Source organism: Polyodon spathula, chromosome 19 (assembly GCF_017654505.1).
Source record: "Polyodon spathula isolate WHYD16114869_AA chromosome 19, ASM1765450v1, whole genome shotgun sequence".
NCBI classification, from domain to species: Eukaryota; Metazoa; Chordata; class Actinopteri; order Acipenseriformes; family Polyodontidae; genus Polyodon; species Polyodon spathula.
The window spans coordinates 879,403-895,534 of NC_054552.1; the positions used below are offsets into that span (position 1 = coordinate 879,403).

The 16,132-nt window shown below is 43.0% G+C and overlaps 2 protein-coding genes across 8 annotated transcripts in view; both read right to left on the reverse strand.

Moving 5' to 3' along the window:
* The window catches only part of LOC121294813 (anoctamin-9-like), a 12,616-nt gene extending 447 nt beyond the window's left edge, over positions 1–12,169 (reverse strand). The window contains exons 1-22 of one of the 3 annotated variants that reach the window (XM_041218914.1): positions 11,777–12,069; positions 9,571–9,645; positions 9,224–9,334; positions 8,368–8,495; positions 8,098–8,147; positions 7,578–7,636; positions 7,353–7,432; positions 6,989–7,123; positions 6,266–6,359; positions 5,765–5,825; positions 5,326–5,408; positions 4,938–5,042; positions 4,579–4,743; positions 4,241–4,277; positions 3,871–3,982; positions 3,720–3,777; positions 2,841–2,938; positions 2,428–2,573; positions 1,712–1,864; positions 1,118–1,262; positions 573–692; positions 311–404 (exon numbers count right to left, since the gene is read on the reverse strand). In XM_041218914.1, coding sequence (XP_041074848.1) covers positions 311–404; positions 573–692; positions 1,118–1,262; positions 1,712–1,864; positions 2,428–2,573; positions 2,841–2,938; positions 3,720–3,777; positions 3,871–3,982; positions 4,241–4,277; positions 4,579–4,743; positions 4,938–5,042; positions 5,326–5,408; positions 5,765–5,825; positions 6,266–6,359; positions 6,989–7,123; positions 7,353–7,432; positions 7,578–7,636; positions 8,098–8,147; positions 8,368–8,495; positions 9,224–9,334; positions 9,571–9,645; positions 11,777–11,824 — 2,157 coding nt within the window. In that variant the 5' untranslated portion in view covers positions 11,825–12,069. Of the gene's footprint in view, positions 1–310; positions 405–572; positions 693–1,117; positions 1,263–1,711; positions 1,865–2,427; positions 2,574–2,840; positions 2,939–3,719; positions 3,778–3,870; positions 3,983–4,240; positions 4,278–4,578; positions 4,744–4,937; positions 5,043–5,325; positions 5,409–5,764; positions 5,826–6,265; positions 6,360–6,988; positions 7,124–7,352; positions 7,433–7,577; positions 7,637–8,097; positions 8,148–8,367; positions 8,496–9,223; positions 9,335–9,570; positions 9,646–11,776 lie in introns of those variants that run through there. The other 2 variants (XM_041218915.1, XR_005946828.1) reach the window with 2 other exon arrangements.
* A 335-nt stretch (positions 12,170–12,504) lies between these two features.
* Positions 12,505–16,132, reverse strand: LOC121294814 (protein TSSC4-like). 5 transcript variants are annotated; one of them, XM_041218917.1, is made up of 4 exons: positions 16,050–16,132; positions 15,144–15,265; positions 14,693–14,765; positions 12,505–14,205 (listed from the first exon to the last, which is right to left on the reverse strand). In XM_041218917.1, the coding sequence occupies exon 4, from the start codon at positions 14,127–14,129 to the stop codon at positions 13,203–13,205; it is 927 nt and encodes a 308-aa protein (XP_041074851.1). In that variant the 5' UTR covers positions 14,130–14,205; positions 14,693–14,765; positions 15,144–15,265; positions 16,050–16,132; the 3' UTR covers positions 12,505–13,202. The 5 variants fall into 5 exon arrangements, with proteins under 5 accessions (XP_041074851.1, XP_041074852.1, XP_041074850.1 ...); XM_041218918.1 differs by lacking the exon at positions 16,050–16,132 and adding an exon at positions 15,791–16,041; XM_041218916.1 differs by lacking the exon at positions 16,050–16,132 and adding an exon at positions 15,386–15,771.

A 16,132-nucleotide genomic window follows, 5' to 3' on the forward strand; every position in this document is an offset into this window, starting at 1 on the left:
GACAGGAGAGCACAGGGCCCGCTCAGCAGCAAATAACCTTCAGCACAACTGAACACCTCTACAGACATTCTCAACAATTACAAGTCCTTGTGCAACATTCAGCAACAAGGCTTTCAGATGGATCAGGAACGTGTGAACTTTTTCCCTAAAATTAGTTGCCAGTTTTATAATTTTATGAAGATTTGACACCAGAACAGTAGCTTAAATCACCACGTTTTTCAATAAATCAATACATCAATCAATAAAAAAAGAAACAGACGCATTGGTAACATCATTTATAGTGGAAGATTGTGAATGTCGGGCGTGTTACCTCAAACAGTAAAACAAAGGCAAAGCGCACAGCGAAGATGAGCCAGAATTGAGACGTGTAGGCATAGTCATCATCACTGCGGTAATCCTTGTACCTGGAAACCAAACACAATCAATCAATCAGAGAGATCAGCTTGCCTTGCCGACCATCACAATTCACTGTAACTTACTGCTCCCACAATATCGCCATGGTAACTGTAAGAACTCTGCTTGGAACTCTCTGTTTGTTTCACACAATGGCAGTGAATTTCTGCCCTGCTTACTTGCACTGGGTCACGTTGTTGCCGTTGAAGATGAGCTGGCCTGGCTCAAAGTCCCCCTGGATGTTATGATCCTTCATATAGATGGTGGACAGGCTGTTGTTAATGTACCCGGACATGCAGCTGCAGAGAGGAAGGGAAAGGCGTGGTCCTGGGTTACTGGGGAGGGGGCGAGGGACGGGAGCACAGCACTGTACATTGCAGGGCAATTCTACTCTGAAGTGTAAAACATCACTGTGCCACTTTTAATATACAGGTTCTGCCCAGGTGTTGCATGTAGGGTGCTAGTATATATTTGCTGAACTACTTCCCAATCACAAACCTGAGTATCAGATAATGCTTTCAGTTCTCATAGTGCATCGACCCTCTGCATGAACAATTTTCTTTTCTATTCCTGGTAAAGAATTCTAAAGAATCTGTTAAAACTGCATCCTTCTCCATAGCACTTAACAGTACTAACTGTACACTAAACCCATACTGCGCTAATCTTCTTTTACCCAACCCCAGATTATTGAAAGAAGCAGGGACGCTGTGCACAGCTGCCTTACTCAATGTCCACGGCTCCTTTAGCACAGGGCCCATAGATGTACTTGTAAACCAGACGGGGGATGAAATCTGACGTGACTCCAATCACCAGCCCGTTGGCGATCACTGCCAGCACCCCAATCGCTTGCAGCACCTGCAGCCAGATCCCTGCAACAACCCCACCCCCACGAGACAGGCTTAGCCAGGACTGCACTGTAGCTGGGCAACCATTCACATGCATCTAATGTTGGTGTGCAAAATAAAGTAAATGCACACTGTATTTAAACTCTATGCAGTGTTTATTGTAATTTTGCAGCTCGTCTATCCTCTTATGTCATGGTTTCTTAATTTCATTTTTAGACTTTTTTTTTTTTTAAAAGGTTCTGTGTGAACTTTGTGGAGTTCGAGAAGTTGCTCTGCCACAACTTTGGGAAAAAAATAAATACAATAAAATAAAAACATATATGCACTATAAAATAGATACCTAGACAGCAAACTTAACATGGTGCAATATTGCATGCAGTGACTGAAGGGGACATTGTGCAGGGGGGTCATGTGACAATGCAGTTTCACTGATTACAAAAACTGCAGGTGCCACTCATCCCTACTGCTCTCACCGATGTCATTGGTCTTCTTGCAAAACATCCTTCTCTCCAGGCTGACCATTTTGATGGCATCCAGTCTGATCTCAAAGAAGTTGTTGATCAGAGCCAGCAAAGGGGCCAGAGGAAAGGCAGCCACGAATATAGTGGTAAAGCTGTACTGGATCACTGCAATACAAACAGCCTGGTGGCAAAATTACCATTGCAGTCTGGGCAATATGACCATTGAGAATATCAATGCAAAATAAAGGGGAATTCACAAGCCTGTAGAATGAATAGTGATACTGGTGGTGCCCAGTACATGGTAGAGACGAGCCAGCACAGTACAGCACTGTATTCATGTCACACAACAATTCATTTTTGTTATTTTTTGTTTATGGATGACACTAATCTATGTCCTAATACCATATCTAGCTGTAATTATTATGGTACATGTATATGCCCCCTGACAAAATACAACAACAACACAGCAATTACACAGCACCTTCCAAGACAAGCACCTGACAAATCATGAATAAATACACACATACAGTGCATGCTGGCAGGGAGTTCCCAAGGCTAGCGGCTGCATAACAAATCAATTATTACCGTTACTATTATTTATTAATGGGGAACTGCAGCCAGCCTGCATCCTAAGAACACAAGTTGCTGTCAGGGACACACACAGAGAGACACAGAGACTGTGGCATCTTCTATTCCTGTACTGTGCTGTGATGAAGAATGGAACCTACTCATTTCCAGGAACTCATTGAACAGGCTGAAGGCGTTGACTTCGTTCATGTTGTAGTTATGCACCCAGCAGTTCCGGATGCAGTTTGACTCGCTGGCCCCCTTGTGACTCTTGTCCTGCAGATTGTGTATTTTGTAACTCACCCAGCTGCAGAGTGAGACAGAAGAGCAGACAGGGATACAGCTTCCATAGTAACAACGTCAAACAATCAGCTGACCTTTAATACCTGGATACCATCCAGTGTGTGTGTGTGTGTGTGTGTGTGTGTGTGTGTGTGTGTGTGTGTGTGTGTGTGTGTGTGTGTGTGTGCGAGAGTGTGCACCACCTAGTGGTCAGGATACCAAAATGCAGAATTGACAGCCATGCAAAAGTGAACACGGTAAAGTTTTGAATGGGAAAACCACACTGACTTACGGGGACATGAACTCGAACACGTTGTTGAGAGTCTGCTTGAGAATCATGATGATGGCCATCTGGATGAAGAGGTCTGTGATGCAACCACTGGGGTGGCACTGTCAGGAGGGAGACAGAAACGAGCACTGCGTTACAACATGCACTCCGGCATGGCACGGCGAGGCAACACACGAACAAGCAACGCGTTACAACATGCACTCCGGCGTGGTACGGCGAGGCAACACATGAACAAGCAACGCGTTACAACATGCACTCCGGCGTGGCACGGCGAGGCAACACACGAACAAGCAACGCGTTACAACATGCACTCCGGCATGGCACGGCGAGGCAACACACGAACAAGCAACGCGTTACAACATGCACTCCGGCATGGCACGGCGAGGCAACACACGAACAAGCAACGCGTTACAACATGCGCTCCGGCATGGCACGGCGAGGCAACACACGAACAAGCAACGCGTTACAACATGCACTCCGGCATGGCACGGTGAGGCAACACACGAACAAGCAACGTGTTACAACATGCGCTCCGGCATGGCACGGCGAGGCAACACACGAACAAGCAACGCGTTACAACATGCACTCCTGCATGGCACGGCGAGGCAACACACGAACAAGCAACGCGTTACAACATGCACTCCGGCATGGCACGGCGGGTAAAAACAAAAGCATCCATTCAGGACTCAGAAACTGCAACAATAAAAGGGTACTGTTTATTACATCACCATCATTATCACAGTTAAAGTTGGGACTCTTCTTTACTTTGTCCTCAGCATCGTCCTACTGGAGTTCAGGGGGTTTGTTTCTTGTGCTCAGGTGTGTGTGATGGAAATCATTGTAAACTCAAGCTGTTAATCTGATTGGATGAACGCTACTCACCTCCTCCAGTCTCCAAATCCCGGCTATCCTGACATAGCTCCCTGGACGCCCATTAATCCTGACAAAGAAAAGGACATGAACCCATTACTAGAATTGCTGGTAATGACCGCGTATATCTGTATAAAACCACAGTCGTTTGCAGCAGTCTTGCCTCCCCAGGAAGAAGGCCACGTAGATGAGCGAGGAGAAGAGGGTGAGGAACTGGAAGGTGAACATCTTGACAGTGAAGTTTCTCTCCCTGCCTGTGTTCGACCGCACCTTTTCTGAAAACACAGACCAGGGAATTATACAAGCATTCAGCTTTTTGATTATCAAGCCCAAAGGTGGAATAAAATGAAATAAAAATCTACCATGTCTGAGCTCTCCACAGGTGCTTCATTACCATTGATGCTAAGCTATACTACGGAATGCTATTCCTGCTTCTAACCAGCAGGGGGTGTTGAATCCTCTTTTACATGACACATTGAAAAACAAGAGAAATCACGGCATGCTACTGGCGCTATGTGTTAGAAGTAACATACCTAAATCACAGAGAAATAAGGCCACTTTTCTATTGACCTAGAAAAGAATTAGAAATGCACGTTATTTAGTTAATTCTTGTCTGCACTCGGATTATATATATATATATTATATTATATATATATATATATATATATATATATATATATATATATATATATATGTATATATATATACACACACACACACACACACACACACACACACACACACACACACACATGCAAATGTATATATCATGTTGAAATATGAAAGAAAGCAATGGAGTTGATGAATTATTCAAAAACATTTCTCTTCATTTTTCATTTCTTATTTTTTCCCAATGGCCAGTCGAGCTCACCTTGGTCATGATGGTGATGGTCAGGTAGTGCAGCACTGCTCCCATAATGACTGCCAGGGTGTTGGCGTGGTCGCTCAGCAGGTGCCACTTGCTGTCAGACAGGAACACCGTCGCAATGACCCGGAACACCACGAGCGCCTGGGCCAGCCCAATGATCAGTGCGATCTACGGGCAGCGCAGACACCGAACCCAGAGTTCTGCATTAGCTGCAGCAAGAATACTTACATGCACCATCTGACGTATTCCCCCAGTTTTTAAGGTCACTACATTCAGCAATAAGATTAGATTGTGGATTCATGATGTGGAATTATTAGGGGGCTGATCTGCACTGCAGTCCCGGGACCCCAGCGCTCACTCACCATGAAACACACCAGAACCATGACCAGGACGCTGCGCAGGTACGAGTGCTGGTACCGATCTTGAGTGCAGTCTGGGTCATTGATCAGCTCCAGAGCAAGCTCCTCCTAGAGAGGGAGAGAGGAGGAGAGAGGGGGAGAGAGCAAGAGATGGTGAACTGTACTGCAGTGCTCCTTGGTGAAAGAACAGCAAAGTGCAGTAAAGCACTGGGAAAGCACAGCCGAGCTTCATGAAGACAGTGGTGGTACGTTATGGTAAATGCACTCTGTAGTATAAGCTTGAGACAATCACTTTAAACTATAACACTGTGTGCAAGTTTGCAATGACGAGCCTGATAAGCTTCATGGCAACGCTTCTGACACGCGTCTGAAAAGGCCACCGAGCCGCTACCTCGTTCTCGTCCCAGTTGTTCAGCTTCCACTTGCAGACCTCCTGAGAGCGATGCCTTTTCCAGATCTCCAGGAACCACGTGGCTGGAAATGAGAAGAGACACCTGGACGTGAGCCTCCCCCTGCCTCGAACCCACAGCCCTGCCCCTGGGAGATAGCTGCTCCAGAGCACTCCACCCCAGCTCAGCTCTCAGTGTTTCAGGGGACCTCCCTCAGTGTGACACTTTGAACCCACATGTGACCACATAGAACAGTTTCATCTTTAGAGACAGCCCAGTAAATACAGCAGTAGTCTTGCTGGCTGGAGAACAGTTGTCAACAACTTAGTGAAAGCCGATCTTAAACTCCTGTTGCTGGTTCTCGGTGAAGTGAGCAGCCCTGACCCCTGATCTTTCATCTGCACAGTATTAACAAAGAGCTCCAAGCACAGGGATACTCACCCCACAAGGCCATGAACATAGAGAAGAACACTGTGCCCTCATTGTCAAACAAATGGGTGACCTGCAAGGAGACAAGAAACAAGAAACAGCAAGTTAGTCTAAAAGTCAGCTTTTCTTGAAGGCAAGTGTGACACACACACAGACATCAGTACGTTTCAGACACCTCTTCTGTTTTCCAGTGATCAGGGGAAATGCATCCCAAACCAGGGCTGGGGTCTCTGTTCCTGTTTCTCAATCGCAATTCCAATTCCCATTCAATTGCAATCAATTCCAACACATCACTGATCAAAATCACAATTAGAAGTATTCTGTTAACCAATACAGTGGTCAGTAACACTTACTTAAATTGAAGTCTCTGTCGGCCAATGAAATCAACTTCAAATGATGGCAGTTGAACAATTATTAATGTGTCTAAAATTTGAATGGAGCATGGAGCTTGCAGGAATGCTGCAATGCAAATGAGAGGCGAGAAAACGATGCTGACTTCAACGGAGGGTTTACCTTGGCATAGGTGCAGGTTTCAGAAAGCTGCCACACGGGACACTTGTCACACAGCGGGCACATTATGGTGGAGTTCCCTTCACAGACCTCTTTACTGTAAGCAGACAGAGAAACATCTTCCTGTGATCCCTGTCTAACGTATGCAATCTTAAAGGTGCCCTGCATGCTTTTTTAAAAGAGGCTTGTCACCTTATATACCTTTCAATGCTAGTGTCTCCTGAAAGCTTTACTGGTATTATGTGTTTTCATATACTTGACGCTTTCTGTAAATACTGGAAGGTAAGGTTATCATCTGACTCCATGTACACTGGGACAGGAAGGTCAGTTCGGGCTTTTCAACTCACACCCCAATGCATTCTGGTAAGTGTAGTCCTGCTGTACATGGAGTCCTATGGTAACCCTACTGTATGGGCAATTCTAATACATGTGCATGCTCTGTTGCAATTGCTCTATATAACTTTTGCATTGCGTAATATTAAAGGGCTGAATCAGCAATATGCATTTGGCTGCATGTAAAATGCAATGTTAATTATTTGCAGTTTACAAAAAGCACTCTTAAGAGAAACTATGGCAGGAAAAAAATGACAATTTGCATGTGTGTCAATATGTCGACAGTAGGAATTATGACTTTGTAAAGCAGCATTTCTTAATGAAGGCTTTGTTTTCTGCATTTGCTAATTCAAAAACAGTCAATTTCCATTCACATAGATTTAATATACATACATAAGTGGGTTGCTTTCAAAGAATGCCAGTCCGTAGAGGAACACTACGACCCCGATGACAGCCACTGGTACGAGCATATAAGTGTACCAGCCCAGCCACAGGAAATACAGGGCCACCTTCTCCCCAAAATACATCCTGAAAAATCAAACAGGACATCGGCTATCATTCACATAGCTAAGGGACTCTTATCCCTAGTCTTGTTGTTCTTGCTGTTACATTTTGTTCAAATGGTCTTAGGATGACCCTGGTGATGACAACGCAGTGATGGAAAGCAGCCATCATTTAAAAAAAAAAAAAATTCTCTCTATTCTTGTGACTGTTCTCCCCATGCTGTTTGTAGGTGTATCTTGTACTGCAGTCTTACCTGACTTCATTAATGGGCTGTGTTTTGAAGCAGGCTGTCCAGCGAGCCCACTTCTTTATAAGCTCCTTCTGTTCCCTCTCCTGGAAAACATGCGGTGGTAGAACAGGAAGGGAAACTTAGTGGAAGTTTTTTGACAACCATTCCCACTTCTCAAATTCTTCAAAGACACATGAATTGAGTAGAAAAATGCAGGTAATATTGACAAATGCGGTAATACTGCTTTACCTCATGCAGAGGAAACGCAGCTTCAAAGACTTTCTCCTTCAGAAGCGCATGCAGTTTCTCTAAGGGAATGAAAGGAGAGGGGTACTTGGTATGTATTATTGTAAAGCACTCAGTCACACTCAATCAATATTGAATGCCAGTGCATTTTATTTTAGGAAGTGTCTTGTGCTGCATCGAAACCAAGCAAGTGATGCAGGTTTTACAGTGTTGCTAAGCAGCTGTCCAATTGGTAATACCCTCATGAAAGCTTACCATAGTAAAAGCATAGCAAAGTTTAATAAAAGCACAGTGAAAGCATGGTAAAGCAATAACAAAAACGATGGTAAATTGGTAAATGCATAATGCAGTCATGGAAAAAGTATAGGAAAACTATAATTTACTGTGGTAAACTTTTGTAAGGGATAAAAAAACACCTCTCTGTGCCATGGGAATGTGAATGGCTCCTACTGTAAGGCTCACAGCCAATCGCAAACCCGTGTAGACTTCCAGTAGCCAATCAGACTGCAGAGCGATCACTCACCTCCGTTTCCAATGTAAGTGTTGTCCAGCATAAATTTGACGATCCGAATTCTGGAACACAAGATTGGTTGGGAAGGTTAGCGCACTGCAAAGCTGCAGTGGCATTAAATTAAACTCAAACTAAAACACATGCAACAGGGCAGAGTCTGGGCACGAACCGGCAACCCCACTCACTGCAAGCGAGCATCTTAACCACAATGCATAAGAGCCGGGCTCGTTTTAACCTCTCTCACCGCAGCGCCAGCATGGCCCATCACACACACAGTCTTACCTGGTGGGTGTTGATACCATCTGTTCCTCAGAACAGTTATCAGGATTCTTCAGGAGGTAGACATACTTTGAAAATATCTCCTGTGGAGCAAGTATGCCAAAATACACTTTGTTCTTCTCCCTGAGTTCCTAAAAAACACAAACACAAAGACATTTAAACCATTTTGTCCACAATTTAAAAAATCTAACAACAGACTTTGTAGGTTTTTTTTGTTGTTACAAAACTGTAATTTTCGTCTGGGCCTGAAGCAGTTACTGACAGTACTTTTTGGCACAAAATTCATATTTGATCATTCACAGACACGTGTTTTAGTATTAATATATATATATATATATATATTATATCTATATATATATATTATATATATATGTTAAACAATTCCTGCAGTATTATCTTTATAAGTGCCTGCCATTTCCAGATTATACAAGCTATCAGTATTGTGAAAAAAGATCGGCAGGATTTTAAAAATGACAGTGTAACAAAAAAGAATGGTGAAGCGGTTCGCTAGAGCCATCACATGCAACTGTACATTTGACATGCTTGTCTTCCTTTCAGATATGTGGTGTCATCGCTACCCTTGAGCAGACTCCAGGGGTGTCCAATCCTGCTCCTGGAGGGCCATTCCACTCCAGGTTTAACAGGTAAAATGAGATCATTCACTACTGGAGGTTTAATTGGGTTCAATTAAATACTTTAGAACAGGGTTGAAACAAAGATCAGGGGAGGAAGGATCAACTTTGGCCACCCCTGCCAGGGTGCATGCAGTGAGGGATAACGAAACAAAGAAACTTTCATAACAGCCAGCTCTACAGTACAGAACACAGCATGAAGCCAGGCCAGGGCCACAGCAGCTCACCTGGGTCTGATAGCCTTTATTCTCCAGAGCCTTGATAAAAGCCTTCTGCTTCCTGTCATGCTCTGAGTCTCCTGCCCACTCTTTACCCACCAGCACATAGTCATATTTACTCTAGGAATGAAGAAACAAAAATAAACACACTTTCCTTAGTGTTGTGTTGCTTGAGGAGTTTTGAGTGTAATATCTAGATTTATTTATTTATATAAATCCAGTTTTATATGGTATGCCAAATGATCTGGCAATACTTTGCTTGTCTATAATTTTGATCTATGAATTTTGAGCCCCTTGGTCAAATCAATCAATAATCAATCAATCAATCATCAGTAATCAATAAATAATGTTCATACACAAGGAATCAGAGGAGTGTGGTCTGTCTCACTGGTGTGGTCAGGATCTCTTTTTGGCACTAACTCAATGTTAACCTGAAAATAAAAAATAAAACATAAAACAAGAATGCGTTAAAAACCATGTGGATACTAGTGCATACAAACCAATAGCTTTTAACCTGTTATCATTTTTCCAAAACTACAAATAAACCACTTAACAGTACCTGACTATATAAACAACTAGTTTGGTTAAGTCCCTTGAAGCAACTGCAAAAGGGTTGGGTTAGCATGCAAAACAATGAGAATTGTTTTTAATCTCTCCTGGAATATTTCCACCTTGAACAATTCCACGATGAAAACCTATCTGGGGAACAAGACTCTGCATGTCCAATAGTGAACTTATTGTTATCCCACAGACACACAGAGCACACTCAAAAAATCCTAGTCTGAATTAAGCCAAAGCGAATCACTTTATATTTATTTATTCTCTGGTGAACTGAAGATCACATGTTTTATTTTATTTTTTAGCTCATTCTCTTGTGTAAAGTCAGCCATTGAAGAAATGTGTCACTACACATCTCACACACACACACACACTCAGGAATTCCGATTGAATGTATTCACAGTTGTATCATTGAGACCTTATGCTTCGAGGATGATACTCAAAGTGCCCCACCTCATCAACAACAGGACACTAAAAATAACCCTGATTAGAGCAGAGATCTCATTAATGAAATTCTGCTTGTCAGCTTGTTATGGGTTTGAAACTGAGCTGTTTGGTTGATTTGTTGGGTGTGAACCAGCGACACACTCGCTATGACAATCATAAAAGGCTCAGATACCAACAGCTTGCTGAAGCCAAGTCCATCTGCACAGTGACCTCCCCAGAGACTAGATGCAAGGGTCCTGTTACTGTATGAGCAGTCATGGGATGAAACCACGGACTCGACCTGAAAAACAGCTTCTATCTTTCCTTTGTTTTAGAATAAACTGGTCGATGTAAACAAACCCTAACATGTTCTACTTTTTGCCTACAGGGTAAGTTTGATCCCAGGGTTCGTCTGAGCACTACTTAAAACACAGCAGTCTCTTAGAAACGTTAGCCACTGTACTGTGGCACTGTATTTGTGCTGTTTTCGTCCTTTTATTTACCACAGTTCCCCCTGGTTTACATTGCCTCATTGTTCTTTACCATGCCTTCACTATGAGATATTACGCTTTGCTAAGATTTTACTGCAGTGAGCTTTTCGAAGGGAGGACTCTACTTGAACAGAGTAACTGTGAGTGAGTGTGGAACTTATGCAAGTGCTATTTTCAGTTCTAATCTCATTCACCATGCTCCCTGAATAACCACTTATAGTTCTGAACAAGTGTTTCATTGTAAACTCAGGCATGGAAATAAGACTCCTATTGATTTCCCACCAATTCCAGGTTTTTCAATTAGCCCAATAAGCCCCAGTGTGTAGATAACAAGCTCAGGTGTGTCTTATTAAACTCATAGTAGAACCAGCAATGGATCAAAACGCTATGCAATGAGACTCTTATTTCCATCGGCAATATAACCGGTGCTAAATTCAAAGTTGAGGATTCTATCCAATATAAGGGACTTTACTCGAGATTCCATTATTGACATCTGCATCCTCTATGAGTCATTGCTCCGAATGCCATGCACTGTGCTTACTAAGTTAAGTTCTAACTTAACTAATTCTATTCTGTTCCAGCTCTCAAAACAAGGTAAATGTGTTTAATAAAAAATAATAATAATTGTACAACACATTTAAATGTGTTCAAATTAAAACACAATTCCTCAAATCAGCCTCATTATTATTATTATTATTATTATTATTATTATTATTATTATTATTATTATTATTATTATTATTATTATTATTATTTAAAAAAAAATGTCTTACTTAGTTTACATTTTCTCCAGTTGACAACTTTTAAGAAATTGGAACGTGAAAACAAAGCAAACCGTTTGTGAAACTAGACCTGAGTCTACTGTAAAAGTACACACGTGTTTTGTTTTTGTTTTTTTTATAAAGGGTGAGCTAGCAAATACAGAAACAAGTAAAACACGGACTTCTAAATTCCCCCACTTCCATAAAACATGCTGAACTTATAAATATTTTAAATAATACGAAAGAAGTACGTATTCCTGTTTTGCAATTCAAAGTAAATCATAACACCTTTGCGCAAGTCTGCCGCGGAGATGAACGCAATTTACCTGACTTCTAGAATTGTCCCTGTCGGGTCTGCTGTTTGCAAATTCCATGTGTACGCTTGAAAGGAGAGACGATAATCCAATGGGTAAACTTTCTTGGAAGAACACGATACTACACAGTCATTATGTTTCGTTATTGAACTTCAGTCGACCAGCACCCTTTCTAGCGACTGCTGGGAGCGCTTATTAACAGCAGATGCTTCCGCGTTGTGCTGCTCAGATTACCAGGACAGGTACAAACAGGTAAGGTCGCAGGTATACCCGAGTATCTACATTCCGATGCGTGTTCCCGCCTCGCAACACCTGTCCATGTCAGCATTTTTAAAGTTTATTTAGTTTAAATACCTTAAGCGATATATGTTTTGTTTTAGAGAAATTGTCTTTACCACCTTACTGTCTCGGGCCTTATAGAGCCGGAGTATGTACTGTATGCATTACAATGAAACTAAAACTATGATTAACAAAATGTCTACAGTATGCCTTGAGTGGACCGCCCTTGAATGGAACGAAAACAAGGCAAAAACCATGAAGCCGTTTGATATAGCTAGCCTACAAACAACATATCCCAACTAGGTAACCCACGGTCTACACCTTCTCCGCAGTTACCAAACTAGATTGTGTTAAACCAGGAATGTACAAGTTTTGGCCATCTTAAAAATGTCTATAGAAATAAAGCAAATTACTGGTCTTAATCATATTTTCTCTTTTTTTTTTTTTTTAAATCAATGAGAGTTTTTATTTCATTTTAAGTCCCACAGAAACGATCAGGTCAGGAAACACTTTAAGAAGTATGTTTAAATATGCAGTGTCAGGTAACACTAAGCAGGACAAAACTTGTTCTTCTAAAATCTATTTATTGTTCAACAGTACTGTACTATTCCATGTATTTTTATTTATTCACAATCACCTATCAAAACATGTTACTAATAGCAAACAACCAAAACAGTTTCACATTTTTCTGCAGCATTGTAAAAGTATGAATGTTCTTCATATACAGATCTGAATACAATGCAATTTATTACAAATACAGTGTTTCAAGCTACCGGAAGCCTTTCCTTGCATGATCTCCCATCTGCATATTGAAGAAATGACAGAAGATAAAGAAGATAGCTAGCAGACACACACACACTCTATGGTAGGGGCTCATCTATTGCTATTATTACCCTGCACTGCATTGTTCTAAAGGAAGATTTTCAGCTAATGATAAGCAGTCTGGGTGAGCCAAGGGGATATGCAGGTTGCTTGTGACTCGTGAGAACTGGCGATACATGTTATATACTGTCCTGAACACACTATTGCAATGATGAAAGGAACAATGTTTGGAGGGCAACAGAAACATTCCTTGCGATTGGAAAAAAAAAAAACAGGTTAGTAAAAGACTTCTCCCTCATCCCTCTCCAATCCCTATTCACGGCTGACTCGTGGGTATCTAGTCATCCTCCTTCTGGTTCTCCACAGTCTTTCGGATGTTCTTCCTGTTAATCTTCCGGCTGCTGTGAAATCCCACTGCTGCAGCCCGCCCCCCCGTTCCCTCCCCCTCATCAGCCCTCTTCCTCTTCAGGTCTGCTTTCACTTCATCATCCAGCTCCTTCAGGTGTAGCAGACCCACCTTCTTCACCTCCTCCTCCTCCTCCTCCAGGCTCCTTTCCCTCCCCTCGCACTCCTCCCGTTTCTCTGCAGCATCCGCAGCTCTGCTGGGCTTGGAGAAGACGATCCTGCAGCCTGACGCGCTGCTGGAGTTCTCTTGGTTGAAGGATGGAGAGAAGGACTCCTGAGTGTCCATCGACTCTCCTTTCCTCTTCTGCAGGCTCTCCATGAAATCCTGGGCCACCGCGGTGTTCCTCTGGTTGCTGCTTTCCGGCACGTCTTCCAGGCTGTACTTGGTCCAGCGTTCTGGGTGGGCCAGGTAGTCTGGCACGGCCCTGGAGAGGGGCCTGGGAGCCCCGTGTTCCGCATCCTCCTTCTTGGCCAGAGGGGGTAGGGGGCGCACGAAGGGGCCGTCGATGAGGTCATCTTCCCCTAGGGAAGGCGCTGCGCATCTGCCAGCGGCCCCCAGGCTGTCGAATATGCTCTGGCTGCGGAAGGAGAAGCCTGAGCTTGTACCTTTCAGCTGGAAAGGCTCCTTCGTAGCAGCAGACGCAGATCCAAAGCGTCTCGCAGGCTCTTCAGGGCTGCAGTCCCCATCGGAGGACTCGTCCGAGGATAAGTCTTCCACTTCAGGGTCGTAGGGAGCCGTGGAGTCCTCGGGGTCGGAGTCGCTCAGGGAGATGGTGTCTGAAAGCACCGTGCTGTCGCAGTCTGTGGCCTTGCCGGGCACTGCCCGTCTGGCATCCCCGTCGGCGTCTTTGCCACTCATTACAATGGTGTCTCTACTCTGTATTCAGTGCAGCTGCTGCAAACATGGACTTCCAGACCTCCAAAGAGCTCAGGGTCTGGAGAGGAAAAACATCAATCACATAACAAACCAGGGATGGGAAGAAGACTCCCACTGCGTAGCGATTTGATCCATTCCTCGTTTTACTGGGATTAAGACACCCCTGAGCTTGTTACCTGTACACTGTGGCTGATCAAGCAAGTATTAAAACGTGGAATGGGTGAAAACTGCTATGCAATAGGAGTCTTACTCCCATCCCTGCAAATGAGCACCAATTTGTTTTTACTCTTCAAAACACAGCAATGGTTTAATAACAAAAAGCTCAAAGCATAGGTTTTTCAGCTCTTTGCGAGTATGTACGTTATTATACCACTTCACCTCTCTATAGAACTATGATTACTCCACTGTCAAGTTAATATTGTGACCTAAATCTTGCTCTTGCAGAAGGCAACAAGAAACCAACATGGATTTTTAGGTTTGAAGTAGGATGATTTAATTACTATGTCCCATATAATAAAAATTCTGGAGAAACTCGGTCAGCTCACTTTATCTCGAGACTGGATTAACTTGCCTTCCTCTGGGTCAGTCAGGGCTACCAATGCCTGTAGGTCCTTTACTCTGAAATAACACAATAGAAACGGTGCATTTAAAATGCTAATAAAATAACATCAATAAAAAAGGCATGTTTAAAGTGCTAATAAAATAATCAAGGCTTAAAAAAAAAGATGTTTCACAGTACATACTAGCTTAACTTTCCCCTGGCTGCAAACCACACTGTAGAATCACTCCTTGTGCAGCAGGCATTAGGATCCCACCTAACACCTCCCAAATTCCAATGTGTAGCAAAAGGTGGTTTCAGTGGGACCTTAATAATTGCTGCGCACAGGGGACCAAAGAAACGTCTTCAGACATCCAGCTAAAACCCTCCACCACTAGGCTTTCCACTCTCTGGTGTTCTGTTAGGAGGTATCAGTCTTACTGGGCAGGGTGACTCACAAGTTTTGGGTGGTGGTTCGGGCGTTATTTAACTCGGATATGATTGCTGATCTGTGTGCATTGAGGTCTGATCCAGCGTCTTCCATGGCGTTTCAATCACCATTAATGTATCAGTCAGCACCCTGCGCACAAGCACACACGAGTTAACAGGGTGCGCTGCGTGGGCAACGCAAGGCAATGTCACACAGGTCAAGGATTAACAGAAAAACAACAAGAGAGCTGCTTATTGTTTGTAGCCCCACCGATTCCGGATGCTGTCCCGTGCAAAACTGCTCTCGATCACTGATGGCTCTATACGGAGAGTGTCAGCATATGTTTCTTTGTTTAGCCCATATTGCCTTCACGCTATAAACACAGAAGAATCGTCATGGTTCAGAACGTGTTTTATATAGGACGCGCCGCAGTTGTATTGAAAATAAATAAACAAATAAATAAATAAACAAACACACACTTGAGTTTGCTCAGCTTCACAAAACTGTATAGATGTTGATGAAAAGAGTGCCGCTGTCAGGTCAGTAACCTAGGTGCGTCGGTATTTATTTTACAAACATGCTAACTAATTATTGATTCGCTAACAGTACACCATATTATGAATTAGATACTCAATTCTAATCGATCTCGACATATGAGAAGTCGTAGACGTTTACCTGTGATAAAACTAGGCTAATCCACGCCCGTTTTGATTGCAATCAACTCAGAGCTATAACAGTGCTTCAAATAAAATAATACTAGCTGTCTCTCTACTTTCTATGCATTTATGGTTTTTATTAATGTATTTGCATATTTGCTGTATAATAAAAAAAACATTTAAAAGACTCGATGAACCAGCAATCTGCCGTTGAGGTCGAAGAAATGTAACAAAAACCAAAAACACATTTACAAAATTGACTACACCTTCCATCTTACCCTTCTTCCCGCGGACTCTGAGAAGCGTTAGCGCTCCGCCCACTGCATGCTGGGAATCGTAGTTCTAATCTTCAACAGAGGGC